Source organism: Schistocerca cancellata, chromosome 5, assembly GCF_023864275.1.
Source record: "Schistocerca cancellata isolate TAMUIC-IGC-003103 chromosome 5, iqSchCanc2.1, whole genome shotgun sequence".
NCBI classification, from domain to species: domain Eukaryota; kingdom Metazoa; phylum Arthropoda; class Insecta; order Orthoptera; family Acrididae; genus Schistocerca; species Schistocerca cancellata.
Genome location: NC_064630.1, coordinates 501,629,667 through 501,653,511, shown reverse-complemented (window position 1 = coordinate 501,653,511; position 23,845 = coordinate 501,629,667). Strand labels below are relative to the sequence as shown.

Genomic DNA, 23,845 nt, shown 5'->3' with positions numbered 1-23,845 from the left:
GATGACGGTCACTGATTAAGCTGCAGTCAAAGTACTGTCATTTTTATCAGCAGTTCCGTTTGCTTAATTATCTAATTCTTTATTAACTGCTATTGTAATTGTGCTTGGCTATGAGAACGAATGAAGGTGTGAATGTGAAATAATGTTTTATGTAAAGTTTTTATATTATACATTAAAGTAACTGGTCTCGTGAGGAATGTTCGAGAATGGCGTGTGTGTTAGTCATTCGTACTGCAGGATTTATTATAAACTATTTCGGCAGTTTATGGTACTGGGGAAATAAGATTATGATTTCGGTAAAGAAGTTTTGTTAAGGGGGAATTTATTTACGCTAATTTACGGTTCTGATTCAGTGACAAATTTTGTCTGGTTCTGCATAAATGCGCTGGGTTGAGCGGGTTTGATGCTGCTTTCCGATTGGCTGTGATGTTTCCCTGCCATTCAGAAATTAGCATATTTGCGCGTATTTTCGGAACTAGAAACGTCTTTTGTGTTGAGAGACGAGTAGAGTCGCGGCTTGGATTTCATAGTGATCAGACCTATTGATAGATGTCCCAATAAAAATGTTATTAATATTGTGATATTTAGGTACCAAAATGTTGGAGAAGTGCCGAAATGTGTGGAAGAGAGTTCGATTTAATGTACGGTGTGGAATTCAGAACTTTTGGTGTACTGCTTACTTACGAATGTGAACTTTTTGTTGCGTCAGGCCGATTACAGTAACATTTGAGCGAGTTATTCTAAAAGAAACAATCCATTTGTAAACTTTTCGTGAAGGATAATTAATAATTACAATAAACTGGCTATGTTATGAATGATGGTGCGTCTGGACTTTCCAGACTTAGTGGAACTAGAGTAAGACTTGGCAGTAACTGATGTATGCAAGCTTACCATATGAGTGAAATTTTACGCACATAAGTACTTTCATTTAACTATTATTAACCTTCCCTCGACAATACAATTTTTAGTGGTTACGAGGTGTACAGTTGTTTCTTTTCTACAGCTTTTTCCGGCTGTGAACTGCATTTCAGTAACTTCATGGAGACGTGGGTGAGATGAGATTCACCACAAGGTGAATGGAACTTTATACGCTGCAACAATGTACTCCGCCGCCGCAGCTGGTTAAGATTCAGAACGAGAATTTTCATAGGCGATATTACGCGAAGTTATTTTACAGCACAGGTAATTTTCATAATGTTTTTCGCTACCAAGATACTGAAGCTTTATTTATTTATTGTTCAGCTAATTCAACATTTACAAGATGTAGCCTCTTTAATCTTAAGCTAACAAATACGACTTTTATCCCAGTGGTCGGGTGGTCTGCCTTTTTGTCCTCGTCAGTGTCTGGGTTTCCACTCTAGTATTGTCTTTCCCCATCCTGCGTCATTTTTTAGTGCGAGATGTCCAGCACATTTCCATTTTAAATCCATTGCCATTCCACAACATTCTGGATTCCTGTTACTGCCCTTACGTCTTTAGTTTCCGATCTTTCGTAATGAGACCTAGCAGTGACCTTTCGTAATTTTCTTTTGAAAAACGCGTTTAAAATCCAAGTTTCACCGCCATATATTAATGCGGTAAGAACACATTGTTCGGAAACAACTTTTTTCAAGCTTCTTGGCGTATTAGATTTATAAACGATTGCGTTTCTTCCACAAGGCATCTAGCTTGATTCGGATAAAAATATTCGGGTTTTAAGTCTTCATGGATATAAATTAACTGTGCTAGATAAACATATTCGTAAAAAATGTTTAAACAGTGGTTGTTCGATATTATTTATCTTACAAGTTATTCGCTTACTCTGCGTAATGCTTGTTCTGGACAGATTTACTTTAAGGACCAGTTTTTCGCAACTATCTGATAATCCTTTATAGAGGAATGCAGTTCCACCATATTGCTGGCCAGGACTATTATACCGTCTGAAAATCTCAAATTAGTGACTATCCATTTATTCTAACTTCCCTTTCTTTCCAATTAATTTTGGACACAGCTGTCTCAAGGACTGCTATAAATAGTTTCGTTGAAACGGGGTCACCCTACTTTACTTCTTCCAATGGAAAATTCCCTTGTGTATTTTTCCACGCTGAAAGAAGCACAACTTGTTCGCTCAATGCCTTTATAACTGCAGTGTGGCTGACAGAATCAAAGGTTTAAGGATAGTGGCGTTCCATATTCATCGGCTCGAATAATTACTTCACACACTGTGTGTACACGGTTAATAACAGTGATGCGATTTGTCAAGAGTGTAGTGTACACTTTGTAGATAAGAGGGGGTAAACTGATAGGCCAGTAATTATTCAAATTGCGAAGATTTCCTTTTTTGTGTAGAAGGATTGTCTTTGCTTCCTTTCATAAACAGGGTGCAACGGGTGTTAGTGCAGACTACGGACTGTATAGTGAAGAACAATCTATCAATAGGTTCATTTGCAGACTAATAATAATAGCTATTAGTAGTGTGTATTTAGATAGGTAGGTACCTCCAAGCGTATGTGGCAAGAGCAAGCCGTTAATCCTTATTTTCTCCTGGGCAACAAGTCAGGTGCTGGGGTACGAAAGCTTGGACACAAAATGGTTAGTCTACACTGACATTCGTAATCCACTTAATGATGCAATTACGACTGCAGAAATCATCAGGTCATAAAGTCTGTTACGTGTATGTGGGAAGATTGTTCTACATAGAGAAAAAAATAATCAACAACTGTTGTGTGTCCATATTTAGGTACCATATATAATAACGTCTGCACTTACACCCATACTCTGTATATATGAAGTCGATACTGTGATACTAGGTGTCTAGTTGGTCCAGTGACGTATGAACAAGACGAATATCTAATCAACCATGTGGTCACTGTAATGTCTTATCTCTGGCCGTAGTTCGATCCGTAAATGAAACAGGCAGTTTTCATTATGTGAATGATCGTTTTCCCAACTGAACATCTCACCATTTTTCAGGCGAACAATGGGAAATTTCGGTAGACAAAATGAGAACCAAACACCATTACTGTGGTCTGAAATCAGCTCATAGATGGTGTAATATTACATTATGAAATAATGTGTTTATAGATGTGTGGGAACTGGCAGTGAGAAGTGAACGGACAATAAAGCACATGCCTTTTACATTATTAAATAACTCCTTTGAACCAAGGAAATGGTACCCTAGGGATAAACCGAATTTCTGTTCTAAACAGATTGACTATGTATTCGGTGGCAGGGGGATAGAGATTCGAATCTCCATCCCCGTCTCGATTTAGTCTTTCTGTGGCTCCCTTAAATCACTTCAGGAAATTGCTGGAATGGCTCCTACTAAGAGGCCACAGCCATACATCCCACCATCCCTGTCAAAGTAGACATGTAAGTATATACGAGGGTTGAAACTTTAATAGTGGCAACTATTTATTTACAGCTCGTACAAAATAGATACATGTTTCAAAGTCTTACTGACCTTCAAAGTAGTCACCAGCATTGTGTGTAACCCGTTGCCAGCGATGTGGAAGTCGTAGATACTCTTAACAGTGCCAGTTGTGTTAACAGTTCGAGCGGCGCTGTCTATTGCCTGACGAATTTGTAGCAGTTCTGAAGCGAATGCCGTGAAGTGTTTCCTTCAGTTTAGAAATCGAGTTGAACTTACGAGGGCTTATGTCATGGGAGTGAAGTAGGTGGTTTAGCACTTACCAGCTCCATCAGTCAAATAAATCAGTAACAGCTTGCACTGTAAGTGCCTGAGCATTGTCCCGCAAAATGATGGTCAGCTCCTGCAAAAAGTGTCATCACTTCTGTCTCTAAGCTGGTCGTAGGTTGTGTTCCAAAAATGAACAGCAAGCTAACCTTCCCGAACTGGCAGAGATGGTTTGCACAGATGAAGTGGCAACACAGTGGGAGCCGTCAGTGCTAGGGGCCGATTTGTATCCTGCTAGCGGGATGAGTCTAACCCGCTCGCTGTCAAACGCCAAATACTATACATCGGACTATAGTAGTAATCATGAAACTGTATTGCGTTGAAACTCCGGCAGGATCAGGTAAGTGCGGTAAACTTCCCCATTACTTATCGGTATAACACGCTGCATGCAAGTCCCTTTGCACTCTCCCACCCACATCACCTATGAAATTACACACGAGCTAATCGCCGTGTAATGAAACCGAAAGTCCTTTCAGACTTATACACTTCGTTCAACGCTGTTCTAATTTGTTGATCCCTTCCGAATAATATGAATTGACCAAGTCCTGCAAAATAGCTATTAGTTGCTGCAATCACCGCCTCGTTTGAATAAAATCGTTGTCCTGCCAGCCATTTCTTCAAATTGGGGAACAAATAGTAGTCCGAGGGAGCCAAGTCTGGAGAATAGAGGGGCTGTGAAACGAGTTGGGATCCTATTTCCAATAATTTTGCGACCACAACTGCTGAGGTGTGCTGGTGCATTGTCGTGATGGAAAAGGACTTTTTTGCGGTCCAATCGCCGACATTTTTCTTGCAGTTCGGTTTTCAGTAACGGTGAATAATATGCACCCGTAATAGTTTTACCCTTTTCCAGATAGTCGATGACGATTATCCCATGCGAATCCCAAAAGACAGTCGCCATAACCTTTCTGGCCGAAGGAATGGTCTTCGCCTTTTTGGCGCAGATTCTCTCTCGGTAACCCATTGTTTAGATTGTTGTTTGGATCCAGGAGTATAGTAATTATCCATGTTTCATCCACAGTGATGAAACTGTGCTTAAAGTCCTGCAGATTCTTCCTGAACAGCTGAAAACCATCTTGCAACACTTCACACGATTCCGTTTTTGGTCAAGCGTGAGCAATCGCGGAACCTATCTTGCGGATAGCTTTCTCATGTCGAAATGTTTATGCAAAATATTATGTACCCGTTCATTCGAGATGCCCACAGCACTGGCAGTGTCACGCACCTTAACTCTTCTGACATCCATCACCATATCATGGATTTTATCAATGACTTCTGGAGTCGTAACCTCCACAGGGTGCCCAGAACGTTCAGAATCACTTGTGCTCATACTGCCACTTCAAAAATTTTGAAAGCACTTATAAACTGTTCTAATCTAAGGTGCAGAGTCACTGTAATGTTTATCAAGCTTCTCTTTAGTCTCCTGAGACGTTTTGCCTTTCATAAAGCAATGTTTAATCACCACACGAAATTCTTTTTCGTCCATTTTTTGACAATCACTCGTCTTCCTTGATTCTCATGAATGCCAAACACAAAGAAATAGACCAATATGACTGAGACTTGGCGTGCGTTCTTTCCAAAGATGTCCTCGATACGCGCCGGTGGTGCCATCTCTCGGACTTATCAAATGCCCCTCGTATATTAGCCTAGACCAATTGTTGATCATGTTTGAGCTTAGTTGTCTTTCTGTTATTAGTACAGTTCTTTTAGCAGTTGAGGTGCTACCGTTTGTTCTTTCTGTGCTGTACACTGTTGCGATAGTTTCTAATAATGGATAAGTTTGGAAAAAGAGAGAAGAGGAAAATCGATTCTGATTCATCAGCTAGCGATATCGTAAGTTAAAAATACGTATGCACTACCACAATAGCATAGTTACCTACCTATAGTAGTTTAATAATAGTTCTGGATTCGTTATTTGGAGGTTGGTAGAACTTTGGATTGCAGTATTTCAGTATTTCACTTCGCTGCGGAGCGGTAAACATCATTACAAATAACATTAAATTAAAATCACTGCATAAAAATACACTAGGATCTGTCTAGGTTGCCCTAAAATTGCGTTGATCAACAAAAAATCATCCAAACGGCGATTGTTGCATTTCTTTCAAAATTTTGCTCAATATTCTATTATGCCAAAATATCGACACATACCTGGTATGGTCAACCAGCGGTTATGGGGTATGTGAAAACAGCATATTCTGTTGTTGTTGTTGTTGTCTTCAGTCCTGAGACTGGTTTGATGCAGCTCTCCATGCTACTCTATCCTGTGCAAGCTTCTTCATCTCCCAGTACCTACTGCAACCTACATCCTTCTGAATCTGCTTAGTATATTCATCTCTTGGTCTCCCCGTGCGATTTTTACCCTCCACGCTGCCTTCCAATACTAAATTGGTGATCCCTTGATGCCTCAGAACATGTCCTACCAACCGATCCCTTCTTCTGGTCAAGTTGTGCCACAAACTTCTCTTCTCCCCAATCCTATTCAATACTTCCTCATTAGTTATGTGATCTACCCATCTAATCTTCAGCATTCTTCTGTAGCACCACATTTCAAAAGCTTCTATTCTCTTCTTGTCCAAACTATTTACCGTCCATGTTTCACTTCCATACATGGCTACACTCCATACAAATACTTTCAGAAATGACTTCCTGACACTTAAATCTATACTCGATGTTAACAAATTTCTCTTCTTCAGAAACGCTTTCGTTGCCATTGCCAGCCTACATTTTATATCCTCTCTACTTCGACCATCATCAGTTATTTTGCTCCCCAAATAGCAAAACTCCTTTACTACTTTAAGTGTCTCATTTCCTAATCTAATACCCTCAACATCACCAGACTTAATTCGACTACATTCCATTATCCTCGTTTTGCTTTTGTTGATGTTTATCTTATATCCTCCCTTCAAGACACCATCCATTCCGTTCAACTGCTCTTCCAAGTCCTTTGCTGTCTCTGACAGAATTACAATGTCATCGGCGAACCTCAAAGTTTTTATTTCTTCTCCATGGATTTTAATACCTACTCCAAAATTTTCTTTTGTTTCCTTTACTGCTTGTTCAATATACAGATTGAATAACATTGGGGAGAGGCTACAACCCTGTCTCACTCCCTTCCCAACCGCTGCTTCCCTCTCATGCCCCTCGACTCTTATAACTGCCATCTGGTTTCTGTAGCATATTCTATAGTACGTGTTTATCTAAAACTTTTTTTTTTCAGTGGGCTGCTTGAAATCATTCGAATCGAGTACGGCTTGAATTCATTCGAATCGAGTGCGCTCTGCATCCCCCCTTCCCCTTTCGCCCAAAATCTATTTACGCTCTTGTAATACTTTAATAACTGAAGCCAGTAGTTCCATGCACAATCCGCAGCTGGCTAGATTGGACTGTGAAAAAAGTGGGACTTGGTACGGGCGCCGATGACCGCGCAGTTGTGCGCCTCACAAACCAAACATCATAATCATTGTACAGCTAAATCTTAAAAAATACATGCATCCATGGACTATGAAATGACTAAACATGTGCAATTAAAAGAAAAACAGGCAGTGTCAGAATCCAATCTTTTGCAGTGATGCATTTTCAAATGGTTCAAATGGCTCTGAGCACTATGGGACTTAACATCTATGGTCATCAGTCCCCTAGAACTTAGAACTACTTAAACCTAACTACCCTAAGGACAGCACACAACACCCAGCCATCACGAGGCAGAGAAAATCCCTGACCCCGCCGGGAATCGAACCCGGGAACCCGGGCGTGGGAAGCGAGAACGCTACCGCACGACCACGAGATGCGGGCGGTGATGCATTTTATTTTATTTTGAAGCAGTATAAAACAAGCAGTTATTTTCCACCGACTTAGGGTCTCTGTGCTTGTTGGGCAGCTTAGTTAGCAGTCCATGGATAAGGTTGGCAAGGTGGTTTGAAACCGTCAGCCAGCAACCTTGAAAATGGTTTCCTGTGGTTTCCCATTTTCAGTTCAAGCATACGACGAGGTTAGTTCCGCATTAAAGCCACAGCCATTTCCTTCCACACACCTTTCTTTCCTGAAAGACTGCAATTCCATTAAAGGTGCAGTCCCTTTGTTTTGATGAGAACAGCTGCATCGAAGGCGAGCTGAGCAGCTCTTTGGAGATTCCAAACACTAAGAACCATATGATAAATAAATAATTATACAAATTCTCCTCATTTAGGCTCATGCATTTGCCTGCGACAAGCGATAATGCAGAAAATGCATTTCCTTACTTTGCTGTAAGTGAGAGATGCACACTTCAATGAGTAAATTTGTGAAAGTGTAAGGTTGAATAATTCAAGATCCTTTGCATCTTCGTTACCAAAAACTGTTCTAGCTCCTCTGCCGAACAGATCTCTCATTATCCCAAAAAATTTGCGCTCGTCCGTTCCTGATCACTTTCTCAGCTGAAATACAGACTGAACGAGGAGGTGTGTAAAATGACCTAGGAGGATGAAGTGAGACTGGAGCTTGATTGCTTCTTAGTGGTTTGTCAAAATACAGAACTCCCAAGTAACGAGATTCTATCTCCACTCGGTGAAAACTCCGAGATCATTGTCGAATAAAATTGTGTATCGTTCTTTAAAGAAATTTTAAGAATAAATCAAAAACATGAGTCGTTTTATTGTCCTCCCCCTTTGACAAAATTCTGGGTGCGTCCTTGTTGCATGTAAATAACTATGGTCTTTGCTTTACGCGCTGAGCGATTAATACCGGCTGTATTCGAAAAGATATTTCAGAACTTTCACCTGAAATATTGCGTTTTGTGGGATGCGTTTTGCAGGATTCTGTGTATGTTTCTGTTATTAGATAAAGTTTGCTGCGTTCGTGATGTGCATGTTGAAGCAATATGCAGGCGGAAAATGCAATTACACGGCAGCTATAAATGGACTGACAATCCAGTGAGAAAATGTCCCGGGCGCCGTAGCAGCTGTCCTAGTAAACACGAGCGCCGGGAATTCCCCGCGCCGACAGGCGTGGTGTACTCTGCTAAACAAACGACAAACAAAGCGCACCTCCCCGCTGCGAGAGGCGTAGCCGCCGATGCGGCCCGAACTGAGCCGAGCGCCCCCGCCCTCCCCCGTGTTTGCTATGCCGAGGCTGGCACAGCCGGCTGTGACGTCAGAGCTTGCGTCATCGGTCGCAATGTAGGGCTTCCTCGTCTCACTGCTGTCGGCCGGGCGTCCTCGGCGGAGTACGCATAGCGTGCGTCGCACGCAGACACAGCTGTTCTCAACAGAGAGGCAAAGTGACGTCGCCGGCTGATGAGTCGCTGACGGCCGACGAAAGAGAACGACCCTCGAATACCTCACTCTGTGACTATCACGTGACAACAAGGCGATGTGCAGTGTGGACGGACTAGTCGACAGCTGCCAGCATTCACGTGGTGGAGCCAGGGTGGCACTGGTGTTTCCTGGACAACTACAGTAGCAATAACTATTTAGAGAAGGAACTTGGATGCGTTTTCTGATCTGTTCACTACTGTCCCGTGGCTCTGCTTTCTCAGGTGTCCACAATTGCAGTCTGACAAGTAAATGTTGTGATTCTATTTCATGGTGTACTTAGTGTGAAAAAAAAGTTTTCGGCAATTATATGAAGTTAGCTGCGGCGTGAAATAAGGATATTACGGTGCTGTAAAACAAACTTATAGCCCCACGTTCGCAAGAAAGTCTGAACATTTACGTGCTGAAACACACATTGAACGCCTGAGTAATGCAGATTCGACAAAACGTTATATGCCCTTATCCCGCCGTTCATTCATCGCGATCGCAATAAACAGACACATTTAATTCGGTTACTACGTTCCGGGTCTGACAGGAACGTAGGGTACGAAGTTCACTGATAACGATCGACATGCTAATTAAAAACTTAATATGGTGTAGCACTTAATAATACAGGGTTATTACAAATGATTGAAGCGATTTCACAGCTCTACAATAACTTTATTATTTGAGATATTTTCACAATGCTTTGCACACACATACAAAAACTCATAAAGTTTTTTTAGGCATTCACAAATGTTCGATATGTGCCCCTTCAGTGATTCGACAGACATCAAGCCGGTAATCAAGTTCCTCCCACACTCGGCGCAGCATGTCCCCATCAATGAGTTCGAAAGCATCGTTGATGCGAGCTCGCAGTTCTGGCACGTTTCTTGGTAGAGGAGGTTTAAACACTGACTCTTTCACATAATCCCACAGAAAGAAATCGCATGGGGTTAAGTCGGGAGAGCGTGGAGGCCATGACATGAATTGCTGATCATGATCTCCACCACGACCGATCCATCGGTTTTCCAATCTCCTGTTTAAGAAATGAGATTGCACAAAACACGTTAACTTTTGGTGAATTGCGAATTTGCTGCACGAATGCGTGAGGATTCTCTACCGCCCAGATTCGCACATTGTGTCTGTTCACTTCACCATTAAGAAAAAATGTTGCTTCATCACTGAAAACAAGTTTCGCACTGAACGCATCCTCTTCCATTAGCTGTTGCAACCGCGCCGAAAATTCAAAGCGTTTGACTTTGTCATCGGGTGTCAGGGCTTGTAGCAATTGTAAACGGTAAGGCTTCTGCTTTAGCCTTTTCCGTAAGATTTTCCAAACCGTCGGCTGTGGTACGTTTAGCTCCCTGCTTGCTTTATTCGTCGACTTCCGCGGGCTACGCGTGAAACTTGCCCGCACGCGTTCAACCGTTTCTTCGCTCACTGCAGGCCGACCCGTTGATTTCCCCTTACAGAGGCATCCAAAAGCTTTAAACTGCGCATACCATCGCCGAATGGAGTTAGCAGTTGGTGGATCTTTGTTGAACTTCGTCCTGAAGTGTCGTTGCACTGTTATGACTGACTGATGTGAGTGCATTTCAAGCACGACATACGCTTTCTCGGCTCCTGTCGCCATTTTGTTTCACTGCGCTCTCGAGCGCTCTGGCGGCAGAAACCTGAAGTGCGACTTCAGCTGAACAAAAGTTTATGAGTTTTTCTACGTATCTGTAGTGTGTCGTGACCATATGTCAATGAATGGAGCTACAGAGAATTTATGAAATCGCTTCAATCATTTGTAATAGCCCTGTACTTTCACGGATTACTCAGTTGTGTAAAAAATACATCGTGTGCTATTGTAGTGGCTCTTAACTATTAACAGTGTGGCCTCTGACATTTCAATTAAACATTATTGATATGCGTGACAGGAGAACAGGCGTGTAAACATCACCATAACCTACGTGAAAATTAAAGCAAGATTGACTGCGTAACGCGAACAATTCTGTATTCAGCCGCTACTGCACATTATTACGTATCAGATACAGCTTAAATGAATGTAATTATATGGAGAGAATTGAGCATGTAAATGACGTCTAATTAACCCTGCAATACTATACCTACGCATACTACCCGTGAACGCTGTATTGGGGAACAGTATACTCCAATTATTAAAATAATGAAATTCACTATTCCAGTGGTGGAAATTCGAGTTTTATTGCTACGAAATTATTGTTAATTATCCAATGAATAGCGAAATCGATTTTCACGTGGATAATTTACATACGATCAGAGCACAAAGACACTTTGTGTGCGCTCCAAATATATCTGTTACAGCTTTCAGACCTAACTGTTGTATCTCTGTTGTTCTTCCTGGGACAAGCACAGCAGCGTCCCGCACTACCAGTACTCTCTTCTTGGATAGTTTGTAGCGGTGTATCTTGAGGTTCTGTTCCAAAACTGCCGCTTCATAACCGACTATCACATCGTCTTCAAGACGATCATCATCGCTGCACTTACCTTCGTCTATATCACTGACTCCGTATTCACTGCTCTTTCGACGTAACTTTCATCTTCACAATAAAATGTGCTGTGATTCGCCTGGTCGGATTGTTTTGTCACAGTTTTCAGTAAAACTAATTAATAAAATAAAATAACTGTATTACCTCGTCAACCAGCATGATTTTGTATGGGTGCGTAATTTCCGTTTTGTTGAAGTATTTTTTTGCTCTGATTTTAGATCTGTTGTTAGATTTAATTTTTCCGCAAGTCAAGTGTACTCATTTTTCATTTGAACCTAAGTTCCACAAAGAGAAATTGTAGTGTAAGTAAGAGAAATATAATTTTAGTACGACGGAGTAGCTGGCCACACTTGTCACACCCTTCTGGCTGTTGGGTGGGAAATTTTAGTTCATTGTTGACATGCTATTGTGTTATGAGGTTTTATTTGTGATGTTAAATGTAGTTTCGCAGTTTCCTAGAAATGATTTCCTGCAAGTTGCAAGTGACCTTCTTCAGTGACCGAAACGTGGATAGTTTTACATATTGACAATGCGGACACAAACCTAGAAAAGTTTTATTGACAGTGACAATGGCCACGGAAGCCTACATTTATATGTATTCTGTTATATTTGTGGTAGTTACGCAATTGCTAAGCGAAGAGAGGACATTAATAGTCTCGTGAAAAATGTCTACTACGCATATGTTGGTTAAGGCTTGGTGACCAAGGCAAAAGCTGGTCACCACACAAGATTTGCCGTGCTTGTGTTGACGGGATGAGACAGTGGAAAAGTGGGAAAGAAGATATCAATGGCTTTTGCAATTCCCGTGATTTGGAGAGAACCGCAAAGTTATTTTTGAGTGGTTAACGTTGAAGGTCATAACACAAAAATTGAGAAGGTTATAAAAGATCCAAACATTTCTTTAGCCTTACGGTCAGTTAAGCTTAGTGAATCTCTCCCTATTCCAATTCCACCTACCATTTTTGAGGATTTGCAACAGAAGACAATTTAGAAAATGAATAGGATGATGATGATGATTAAAAACGGTAAGAATTCTGAACCAGAATTATTTCGTCAAAATCAACTAAACGATTAACTTGAGTGTGACAAAAGATGCTGCCGAATTGCTTGGATGAGATTTGAAACGAAAACATTTACTAGCCGGAGTATCATTCTCTTGGGATAGGAACAGTGAAAATGAATTACTAATATTCCTTAAAGGAGAAGGCCATTTTTTTTTATATATCGAGGGTGTATTGAATTTCTATCGCGTCACTTACGAACCAGGTCAGTGGAGATGTTCATAGACTCATCAACGTGTAGACTGGAAGATCCTCTTTTACATAAGGGAAATCTGTTTCGCTCAATACCTGTTGCCCATGCAGTACACCATAAGGAGACGTACGAAAATCTCAACGCTTCGTTGAAATACGTTAATAATGAAAAAAAATCTTGGACAAATGTGGGGATTTGAAAGTAGTTGCTATGTTACTTGGTCAACAATCTGGCTAAAGAAAATGAATGGGACAGGCGAGCCGAAGTTAAGCACTGGAAGATAACTAACTGGCTTGAAGGAAAAACACCCTTAACCTAGTTCACAGAATATAATAATGAAGCAATTATTCAATCAGGTAAATAGCATTTGTAGACTTAGAGAAAGCTTTTGACAATGTTGACTGGAATACTCTCTTTCAAATTCTAAAGGTGGCAGGGGCAAAATACAGGGAGCGAAAGGCTATTTACAATTTGTACAGAAACCAGATGGCAGTTATAAGAGTCGAGGGGCACGAAAGGGAAGCAGTGGTTGGGAAGGGAGTGAGACAGGGTTGTAGCGTCTCCCCGATGTTATTCAATCTTTATATTGAGCAGGCAGTAAAGGAAACAAAAGAAAATTTCGGAGTAGGTATTAAAATCCATGTAGAAGAAATAAAAACTTTGAGGTTCACCGATGACATCGTAATTCTGTCAGAGACAGCAAAGGACTTGGAAGAGCAGTTGAATGGAATGGACAATGTCTTGAAAGGAGGATATAAGATGAAATCAACAAAAGCAAAACGAGGATAATGGGATGTAGTCGAATTAAGTCGGGTGATGCTGAGGGAATTAGAATAGGAAATGAGACACTTAAAGTAGTAAAGGAGTTTTGCTATTGGGGAGCAAAATAACTGTTGATGCCCGAAGTAGAGAGGATATAAAATGTAGACTGGCAGTGGCAAGGAAAGTGTTCCTGAAGAAGACAAATTTGTTAACATCGAGTATAGATTTAAGTGTCAGGAAGTCGTTTCTGAAAGTATTTGTATGGAGTGTAGCCATGTATGGAAGTGAAACATGGACGATAAATAGTTTAGACAAGAAGAGAATAGGAGATTTCAAAATGTGGTGCTACAGAAGAATGCTGAAGATTAGATGGGTAGATCACATAACTAATGAGGAGGTATTGAATGGAATTGGGGAGAAGAGGAGTTTGTGGCACAACTTGACAAGAAGAAGGTACCGGTTGGTAGGACACGTTCTGAGACATCAAGGGATCACAAATTTAGCATTGGAGGACAGCGTGGAGGGTAAAAATCGCAGAGGGAGACCAAGAGATGAATACACTAAGCAGATTCAGAAGGATGTAGGTTGAAGTAAGTACTGGGAGATGAAGAAGCTTGCACAGGATTGGGTAGCATGGAGAGCTGCATCAAACCAGTCTCAGGACTGAAGACCACAACAACAACAACAACAAGATACTATTACTTTCTCTTCACGTCGAGTTTGTATTAATGAAAGAGGTCATTAAAGCACTTCCAAAAAACAGTTACTGCATCCAGTACTTAGTAGAAAAATCCCAAAATTGTTTCATGAGAAACTTAAAGAAAGGGTGCTTGTGTTGCCGAGTATCCGAAATTTAATAAAAAACAATTTGTTTGAAAGTACAATGAATCTAGTGGAAAAAAGGGTTAGTGTTTCGTTTCAAAAAGTAATAGTCGACCTTTTTGAGTAACAAGAAACTTCCGAATTAGAAAAATTAGAAATTAGAAATTATCCTAAGGACAAACATTCACACCCATGCCTGAGGGAGGACTCGAACCTCCGCCGGACCAGCCGCAAAGTCCATGACTGCAGCGCCTTAGATCGCTCGGCTAATCCCGCGCGGCTTCTAGAGTTAATAATACAAAAATCGTTTCCTTTATAAATTATGTTATCCGGGTTTTCGATTATCCGAATGACTTACGACAGCAATTAGTTGTAAACTAATGCCTTTCCGATACGTTACTTCGCAGTCAAGAACTACCGCACTTATTCGACTCGGTGTAGTGAAACGTTACTCTGTAATGCAGTGATTAACAGTCTGCGTAGTGTTGAGATCGTGCTTGTTGCTACAGAGAAGTTGCACTATTGCGAGAGCGGGGCACGTGTTGTACAGAAGGTCGCTGGGTTACGGTACCGTCCAGCAGCCAGGAAACCCCCGGTCGGAAGATAACACACACTGCGGGAAGTAACGGCAGTCGTTGCACGTGCGGGCTTCGTGGAAGCGGGTGCACGGAAGCTCACCTCCCAGATGCGTATATAAAGACTCCATGACAGCAGAGACGGCACATCTGGGAAGAACTCCGCGCTACGCACGCTAACCATGGCCAGGACGTTGCTCGTGGTCACCGCCATGATGGCCGCTGCCGCTCTAGTCTCCTGTGTGTGCGAAGACTGGCGTGAGTACAGTAATACTGGCTGCCCTGGGGGCCATCTGCTCGTTTCTGTTTGTAGTCGCGTAGCCTGCCTCTGGGCGTTCAGTGTGTTGACTACTGCCCATAATATTGACGACGAAGATCTCGCTTTTTGTATTGTATGAGTTATCAGTCTACCTACTCGTTTGGTGCCAGCCGCCACGAAATCCTCTCCTGTGCCAACTTCTTCGTTTCAGAGTAGCATGTGTAAACTATGCCTTCAGTTATATGCTGGATATATTCAAAGCTCTGTCTTCGTCCACAATTTTTACGCTCTACAGCTCCCTCTAGTACTATGGAACTTATTCCGTGATGGCTTAAGAGGTATCCTGCCATCGTTTCCTCGCCGATTCTTCGGAGAACCTCTTCGTTCGTTACCTTATCAGTCCACCTAATTTTCAACATTCTACTGCAGCACCACCTTTCAAATGCTACTATTCTCTTCTTTTCCGGTTTTCCCACAGTCCATGTTTCACGACCACACAACGCTGTGCTCCAAACGTGCATTCTCTGAAATTTCTTCCTCAAATTAAGGCCTATGTTTGATACTAGTAGACTTCTCTTTGGCAGGAATACTCTTTTTGCCAGTGCTAATCTGCTTTTTATGTGCTCCTTGCTCCGTCCATCGTAGGTTACTTTGCTTGCTAGGTAGCAGAATTCCTTAACTTCAACTGACTCGTGATCACCAATCCTGATTTCTCATTTCTGCTACTTGTCATTACTTCCGTCTTTCTTCAGTTTACTCTTAATCCATATTCGCCGGCCGCGGTGGTCTAGCGGTTCTGGCGCTGCAGTCCGGAACCGCGGGACTGCTACGGTCGCAGGTTCGAATCCTGCCTCGGGCATGGGTGTGTGTGATGTCCTTACGTTAGTTAGGTTTAAGTAGTTCTAAGTTCTAGGGGACTTATGTCCTAAGATGTTGAGTCCCATTGTGCTCAGAGCCAAGCCAATCCATATTATGTACCCATTAGACTGTTCATTCCATTCAGCAGATCATGCAGTTCTTCTTCCCTTCTACTGATACCTTATCTCTTCCATATCGACCTCTGTTTCTTCTTCTATCACATGAGACAAATCTTCCCGCTCATAGAGGCCTTCATTGTAGTCTTTCCACCAATCCGCTCTCTCCTTTGCTTTTAAAAGCGGAATTTCCATTTCACTCTTAATGTTACCACCCTTGCTTTTAATTTCACGGAAGGATGTTTTGACTTTTCCATATGCTGAATCAGTTCTTCCGGCAATCATTTAGTTTTCAATTTCATCACATTTTTCATGCAGACATTTCGCCTTAGCTTCGCTGCTCTTCTTATTTATTTCATTGCTACGTGCCTTATATTGTTGTGTTCCTGAAATTTCCTTGAACATTTTTGTACTTCCTTCTTTCATCAATCACTGTTTATTACCAGGTAAAACAGGCTGAACTCGTAGTCAGAATGGCAATAGCATACTGTCTGCACCCGAGTAAAACGTTGGGGAGGCAGCAGGTAACAGCGTACACTACGTATTCTTATGATCTGGATGCTACACATCTAATGTGCGAATGCCAGTTGCCTGCAGAGGAAAAAAATGACCAGAAATTTTGTTTGCTATCACTACCCACTCACTATCACTGTGACAACATTTATGCACAGTGTAATGTGTTTGAACCAGCGTCTCGTCTGAATGAAACACTGGCAGCTTTAATTCAGATGGATCACTTTCTCGCAAAAACCTAAGTCGTCTCGTTCACACAAGTGGTGATTCATTTATTCTGCACCTTTTAATACCAAATCCCGTAGACAATGATTTTTTTCCCTGGTTTCTTAGTTAGCTATTATCTTTAATTTAGTGGACCAAAAGATGCGAAATTTTCTTAAAGTTCATATTTCTTTGTAATATAACAGAAATTGTTGTCCACAAACTTATTGCCAGTGTCGTCGGTGGGATGTTTAGTTTGTGCTTGATTTGCATGCCGTTCTGCATCGTTTCCTGCCGCTGTAAGTAGCACGCCGTCCACTTAAGGTAAAAACAGGTCTGTGGTGCCAGCCCGTGATCGGGCTATTGTCCTAATTGGGACCTCACACGCTCAATACTTGTTGTGTAATAATATTGTGTCAGTATAATGCGTGATAGTGCGACACGAAGAACGGCACAATACTATTGCGCAATATTCATGCTTGGGACGAGTCAGCTAGAACTCTGCCTTCGTACCGAACATGTCGGCGCTCGAGGGTGTAGAAATCGTGTGTATCGCGAATGAGTAGCTCGACTTGAAAAATACATGTAGAAGTTACAACAGAACGGAAGAAGTAAGTCCAAAAAGCTTCCAATCAACGTTTCAATGGACATGGGGCACAGTCACTGCAAGGCAGATTCGTAACGCAAAATAACAAGTAACTAAAAAATTAAACAAGTGAACTAAGTAATTTATCGTGTACAAGTATTGTTTTCTAAGTATTTCTCTACAGTAGCAGTAGTTGCAAACGAAATAAAACAACGCAAGTGGTTTAGCGAGTAAAGACTGCAGCACTGCAGGTTGTGTCTGTCAATTGCAACGGACACACAGACTAAGATCAATGAGGTTACTTGTTGCCCACTGTGTACTTTGCTGTACAGAAGCTATTCATGCCTTTTGGCACCACGTAGTATGGATAATAAATGGTTTACAGCAACGTGTGTATTTTGAGAATGTGCATGTCAGCCCGAAACAGATAATCACTACCGCTGAATTTTACATCAAAGCAACTGAGACGGACGAAATAAAAAATTATCCAATTTCTTCGGTACTGCATAGCAGCGGACCTACCACCCCATGGCAGCAAGCCTCGAATAAACAAATATAAGGACGTTAACAGCAAGCAGTTCCCGAGATGGCTTCCCATGTTTGCGCTGTTGGGTAGCAATGTGTACTACTTTGAAACGTCACTTGTGTGTGTCTAGTTACTTGACCAAGTTAGTTCCCTCTAAGGCCAGGTTTACTGTTCGCTTTGACGTGTTACCAAACAACTTCTAATACAGATCAACAGGAATTGTGTATAGGATACGTTAGAAAGGCTGGATGTACAAGATGTATTACCTACTAACGGTTGTGTTTATGTCGAACTCGATAAACAGGGATCCACTTCACTACATATTCTCCGCAAGCCACTGCACAGTGTGTGCTGAAAGGCACTTTGCTCCAGTTTAGCGACTTCCTGTTCTATTCCATTCCCGTATTGAAAAAATTACTATGTTTATGTCTCCGCACGCACCCAAACCTTATTTTATTTTCAAGATATAAGACGGTATCACCAGAATTGTCGCACAGTCTTCGTCAAATACCGGTTCTTTAAATTTACCCAAGAGGTTTTTTCGAGAACAACATTGTCCTTGTGTTTTTTTTTATAAAGATTATTAAAACTGCCTTTTTGTTAAAGACAGGAAGCTAATAATGCATTATAATAATGGCAAATGGGTGTAGCATAAAACTTAGTCGAAGCCTCTTCTTTCGCTTATTGTTAGAATATTTCTCCTTTACTGCTTACGACTATTTTTTTTTATCCTCAACTCGCTTAATTCAAAAACAGAATAATTTCCACACTTTACTTTGTATTTGAAGTAAGTCCTTTTTGTATTAAAAAGCTTGAAAATAGATTTAAAATAAGCAATGAGTACCCAGCAATATTGTCGATATAAATACTTTTGGTCCCAGATTATCGAGGTATCGATACAGTTTTAGGTATTAGTGTTGATACCTTTGTTTTATCGACTCTAGTATTGGAATGTCCATATTTGCACACTGATACTTAATTCAGTGCGAAAAACCCTTTGAATCTGGCTGTATCACCTGTTTCACTTTCTCCAGTGACAACTCGAGTTGCAAAAGTGCCATAGACTACCGCAGACAATCGTAAGTAAGCGTAGACTACAGTATTTTTTGTAGTAGCTTTAGTCAATTAAGGTTGTCCCTGCACATTAGGTGTGTTGCATACCTATTGGGCGTGACCTTCTTTAACGTATGCGGTAACTGTCCTACTAGATTCCTCTAAAAACCGGAAGCGGTGGCCCGCCTGGAAACAGAGTGAGGATGTATCAAGGGCCAGGTGATCTACGGAACGTCTAATTCTATATGGTTATCCTCCTGTCTGTCACTTAAAGTAAACAGTATTTATTGCAACACTGAAACTGACATTTTTTAATTCAGGTCTTATTCGAAAATTGATTTGTAACGTGAAACAGAGGGGTGCCGTAATAAAAATGGAGAAGAAAATACAGATTTATTATACCGAGGCAGAATACGCAAACTCCTCAACAGAAAGGTAAAATAAAAAAAACCACAAAGCAAAAATACATCAAACTTCGCTTCAGAACTTCGTCAAACTTGTTTCTGTTATTCCTAAAGAATATTCAGGGTCATCAGGAATAACGGAAACTCTTGCCTTTGATCATGAGGAAGAACGTTTTATTGAGTACAAAATAACAATAACAATTGTATATGTTTTTCTGTCTGCGCATGTAAACTGTAGTTACTTCAAAAGTAACTGGTTTGGTTACATAAAAGCGCAAAATTTACCCGACCAAATAATTTCTATTACTTATAAAATGAAGTTTATATCCTGTAAGGATATAAAATATAAACTAACAGTGAATGATGATCGGTTCCAATTATGTGTGAAACAGACAACCAAACAAACAAAAAAAAAAAAAAGACGGAGACGTCGTCAGTTCCCAGTTTCTCTCTGACACATTCATTTATGTTTCTTTCTCTACCAGCACTACAAATACTACTGGTAATCCTACCATTTACTACGTCATATGTGTAGCGTACCAAACCTACCGAACCGTGGCTTCGGTATGCGCAGCTATAGTGACGACACACATCTGCGTGGTACTGGACATAGGTCGGGGGTCGTCAGATGAGGTGTAGTAACAGTTGAAGGTGGTGGTGTTTCAGAGCTGACGACAGATGTCGCCTGCGAGAACGACGACGGGTTCCCGCCGGTGTGCATCGGGCCATGTGACCTTCTCGGCTACGAGTCGGGTCGCTGCGTCGACAATCTGTGCCGCTGCTCCACCGACGGTGAGTCTCTTACACTCCCTGTCTCACCTACTGTCGTCATTCTCTCCCTGTTACATAACCTTCACTGGAGGGGGACCTTATCGTAATCACTAATACTCTACAGCCAAAATGCCCTGACAGCTAGGCGAATAGTCAATACGTATCTGGCGAGTTATTTAAATTTAATTACAAGAGGCTGTAGAAGATCTACAATGTCCTACTGTTTTCAAGCGTGTTGGTCCACATTTCGAGCGCAGTACAGCAGCGATTTTTCGTGGCATGGATTCGATAAGTTTTTGGTACGTTTCCTACTTAGAAATCACGTAAATACCGTACATTACGGGTCGATGGTTCGTAAATGCATAACTGGCTCCAGATAGCGTGCAGGTGTGTTCCAGCGGTTTCACGTCAGTTGCAAATACACTGTTATGCTCTTCAGATCACTGAAGTAGGATTCTGCCCAGTTATCCTTCTGCCATGCCACCACTGTTGGGGAGACATCAAGCGTGAAGGGATGCAGGCCATTCTCAATTATGTTCTCATGGTCCACAGCTCTTATGGTTCGTTCAATTGCCACTACAGGTCTCATGGAGGACCAAGTAAATGTCCCCAATAACACAATACTGCCCCCTTGCTGGGGCGCATGTTTCGAACAGCCTTTTTCTTGATGACAGCATACCCTAACAGGACCACATGTCTGGTGTAACGAGAAACTTATTCATTCGACCAGGCAACTAGTTTCCATTGATCCACGGTCCAGTCTCGATGATCCTGTTGGGTTAACATGCGAACACGTAGGGATCGTGTATTACAGAGCTCCATGTTCAACGACTTGTGCTGAACGGTGTGGTCCGAAACACATGTGGCTGGATCAGCAATGAGCTCTGTCAGATGTGCCAGAGATAAACACTTATCGTGCATTACTGAGCGGGAAAGACTCCGACCTCTACTTTCTGTGATTAGACGTAGACCTCCAATACTTTGTCGCCTACCCGTGGTAGATGCTCTGGGCAGTGGGAAGCTAACACCCGACCAGCTTCGCAGTTTCGGGATCCTCGTTCCCAGGCTCCGGGCCACATCAATCTGCCCTTTCTGAAAGTCGCTAATGTCAATGGGTTTCCCCATTTGCGGTCAGTATCGTCACTAGAATGGTTGCCCAATCGCCTCTGCTTCGCTTGTTCGAGGTTTTTCTTGGTGTGTAACGTTCGCGTAACACCAGCACGTGCATTCAGTTTCTTGGAGCGTACCACGGTTGTGAGAAAAGTGTTTTCACATAAGAACCAAACCTGCTATTTTTTTGAAAGAAATTTTAGAAATCACAGTCTTGGCCATATTTTAATTTTTAACCAAACAGATAAAGGGTTTCGGTTTTGCATCCATCATCAATTAAGAGGAAAATAAAAATAATGTTATTTCAGAATTTGTGAAACATGAATATGAACCAATTTAATCTAGACGAAGAACAAGCAAACCAATTTCTTCAGAAAGGCAGCAATTTAGAGGAGGCGTAATAGTTAAATGAACTGATTAACAATATAACTAACACGCAAATAATGCCCAAAAGTTACAATTATTCGTCCAAAAGTAGGCATGGTGATATATCTTTAATATACAGATACTTAAAAAGATCAACTTACACGTCACAATGTGTAGCCGAAAGGGAGGTTCACACATTTGACAGTTACATAATTATTTTCGCAATATTATATAAATAAATCTAGTGCAATAGTTAACTTGGCACAGGCCCTTCCACCAGCGCCAGTAACGTCAATATTTGTAACTTGTACTCATTATTTAAGTATCACTTATAATATTGTTAATTTTTGCAGCAATTTTACCTCAGTTTCCGTTTCAGCTACGCTTTATCACACAGATAAGAAAAATTTTGTTTCTGCAACTAAATTTACATGCGTCCACCAATAATGTTTCACCTATTCATGTTAGGCTTCTTCAGTGGTCTACAATACAAAGAAAATTATTTAGTTATAGAAATAGTTATATTGAAATGAGCTGTCAAGAATCACTACAGATCTATCAAAATATTAATCAAATAATTTTCTGTGTATTATAGACCACTGAAGATTCCTAACATGAGTAGATGAAATATGTTTCATACACGCATGGGTACTCTGTTTCAGTCTATTTTCTTCAATAAGTGTTAGGAATGATGGGTTAATTTCGATCAAATGGACAGATACCAGTTAAATCAATATACTCAAGAGACTAGTATGGGATAATGCGTCATCGCTGATTTTTGACAACTGTCTAGTAAATCTTTATTAACCTTAGCGTATTTGATGATCTTGTTTCTTATTGTGTTTAATTTTTAACTGCTTTAGATGCACTGAATTCGTACATGTTCTTTGTTATCAGGGTACTTGGAAACGGCATAAGGTGAAAATGATACAGTACTACTACTTACAAGTAAAATGGGCAGTTACACCTACATCTGCATGGATACTCTGCAAATCACATTTAAGTGCCTGGCAGAAGGTTCATCGAACCACTTTCACAATTCTCTATTATTCCAATCTCGTACAGCGCGCGGAAAGAACGAACACCCATATCTTTCTGTACGAGCTCTGATTTCCCTTATTTTATCGTGGTGATCGTTTCTCCCTATGTAGGTCGGTGTCAATAAAATATTTTCGCATTCGGAGGAGAAATTCGGTGATTGGAATTTCGTGAGAAGATTCCGTCGTAACGAAATACGCCTTTCTTTTAATGATGTCCAGCCCAAATCCGTATCATTTCAGTGACACTCTCCCCCATACTTCGCGATAATGCAAAACGTGCAGCCCTTCTTTGAACTTTTTCGATGTACTCCATCAGTCCTATCTGGTAAGGATCCCATACGGCGTAGCAGTATTCTAAAAGAGGACAGACAAGCGTAGTGTAGGCAGTCTCCTTAGTAGATCTGTTACATTTTCTAAGTGTCCTTCCAATAAACCGCAGGTTAGCCTTCCCCACAACATTTTATGTGTGTTCCTTCCAATTCAAGTTGTTCGTAATTGTAACTCCTAGATAATACAGGAGAAATCAATCATTTGTTTCATTAAAACAATTTGTCGCAGCTGTGAAGACAATGTTTCCACGTTAATTTATTAAGCGCTTGCTTTTGAGTAGTTAGTAGGTAAAGGTTCAAATTTAGCTTTCTCTTTCTTTTTGTTTCCTTTTTTGTGCCTAACCGTTATTTTTTAGGTACGATCAACCACTCATATTTCTCTTTAGTTTTCGAAACACGTTTTTCTTTTTTCGAATACCTTAAATTGTAACGGTAGTTGTTTTTTTTATTTTCGCAGCTATAAACACGAATCAGCCGTGTTCTGAAAGCGATGGCTACCCGTCGCCTTGCGTGGGTTTCTGCATGCGGATGCTCAACTACTCGAGGGCTCGCTGTGTGGGCGATAGATGTCGCTGTCTGCCCTGAGGCTCCACTGCCTCACTCAACTCGCAACTAACTCATCATCGCTGTACTGCAATACTTACATTTCCTTCCAAAATGTATATCCAAATACATCTAATTTATTCAATATTTGTAGAATTTTATTCTCTTTCTCGAGTGATGTAATTTAGTGGGCTGTGAAAGACTGGACTCCTATACGGCAAGAGCGATGAGAGCGTTGAATCCCTATCTGGTCGTTATGAATCCCGTATCCTGAGATTTCCTTAAACTACGTCAC

The 23,845-nt window shown here is 41.2% G+C and overlaps 2 protein-coding genes across 2 annotated transcripts in view; one reads left to right on the top strand and one right to left on the bottom strand.

The window, feature by feature from the left end:
* The window catches only part of LOC126188632 (dual specificity calcium/calmodulin-dependent 3',5'-cyclic nucleotide phosphodiesterase 1-like), a 590,211-nt gene that overhangs the window by 465,762 nt on the left and 100,604 nt on the right, over nucleotides 1-23,845 (bottom strand). The window lies entirely within an intron of this gene.
* LOC126188990 (uncharacterized) lies at nucleotides 14,988-23,697 on the top strand. Its single transcript, XM_049930785.1, has 3 exons — nucleotides 14,988-15,130; nucleotides 20,058-20,183; nucleotides 23,465-23,697. Exons 1-3 carry the CDS (start codon nucleotides 15,055-15,057, stop codon nucleotides 23,590-23,592), a joined length of 330 nt encoding a protein of 109 aa, XP_049786742.1. The 5' UTR covers nucleotides 14,988-15,054; the 3' UTR covers nucleotides 23,593-23,697.

Excerpts from the sequence above, each read along its gene's own strand:
- LOC126188990 (XM_049930785.1), top strand. The coding sequence starts at position 15,055 with ATGGCCAGGACGTTGCTCGTGGTCACCGCCATGATGGCCGCTGCCGCT. Across the intron at positions 15,131-20,057 it reads CTGTGTGTGCGAAGACTGGC|AGCTGACGACAGATGTCGCC; the intron begins GTGAGTACAGTA and ends GTGGTGTTTCAG. Across the intron at positions 20,184-23,464 it reads GTGCCGCTGCTCCACCGACG|CTATAAACACGAATCAGCCG; the intron begins GTGAGTCTCTTA and ends TTATTTTCGCAG.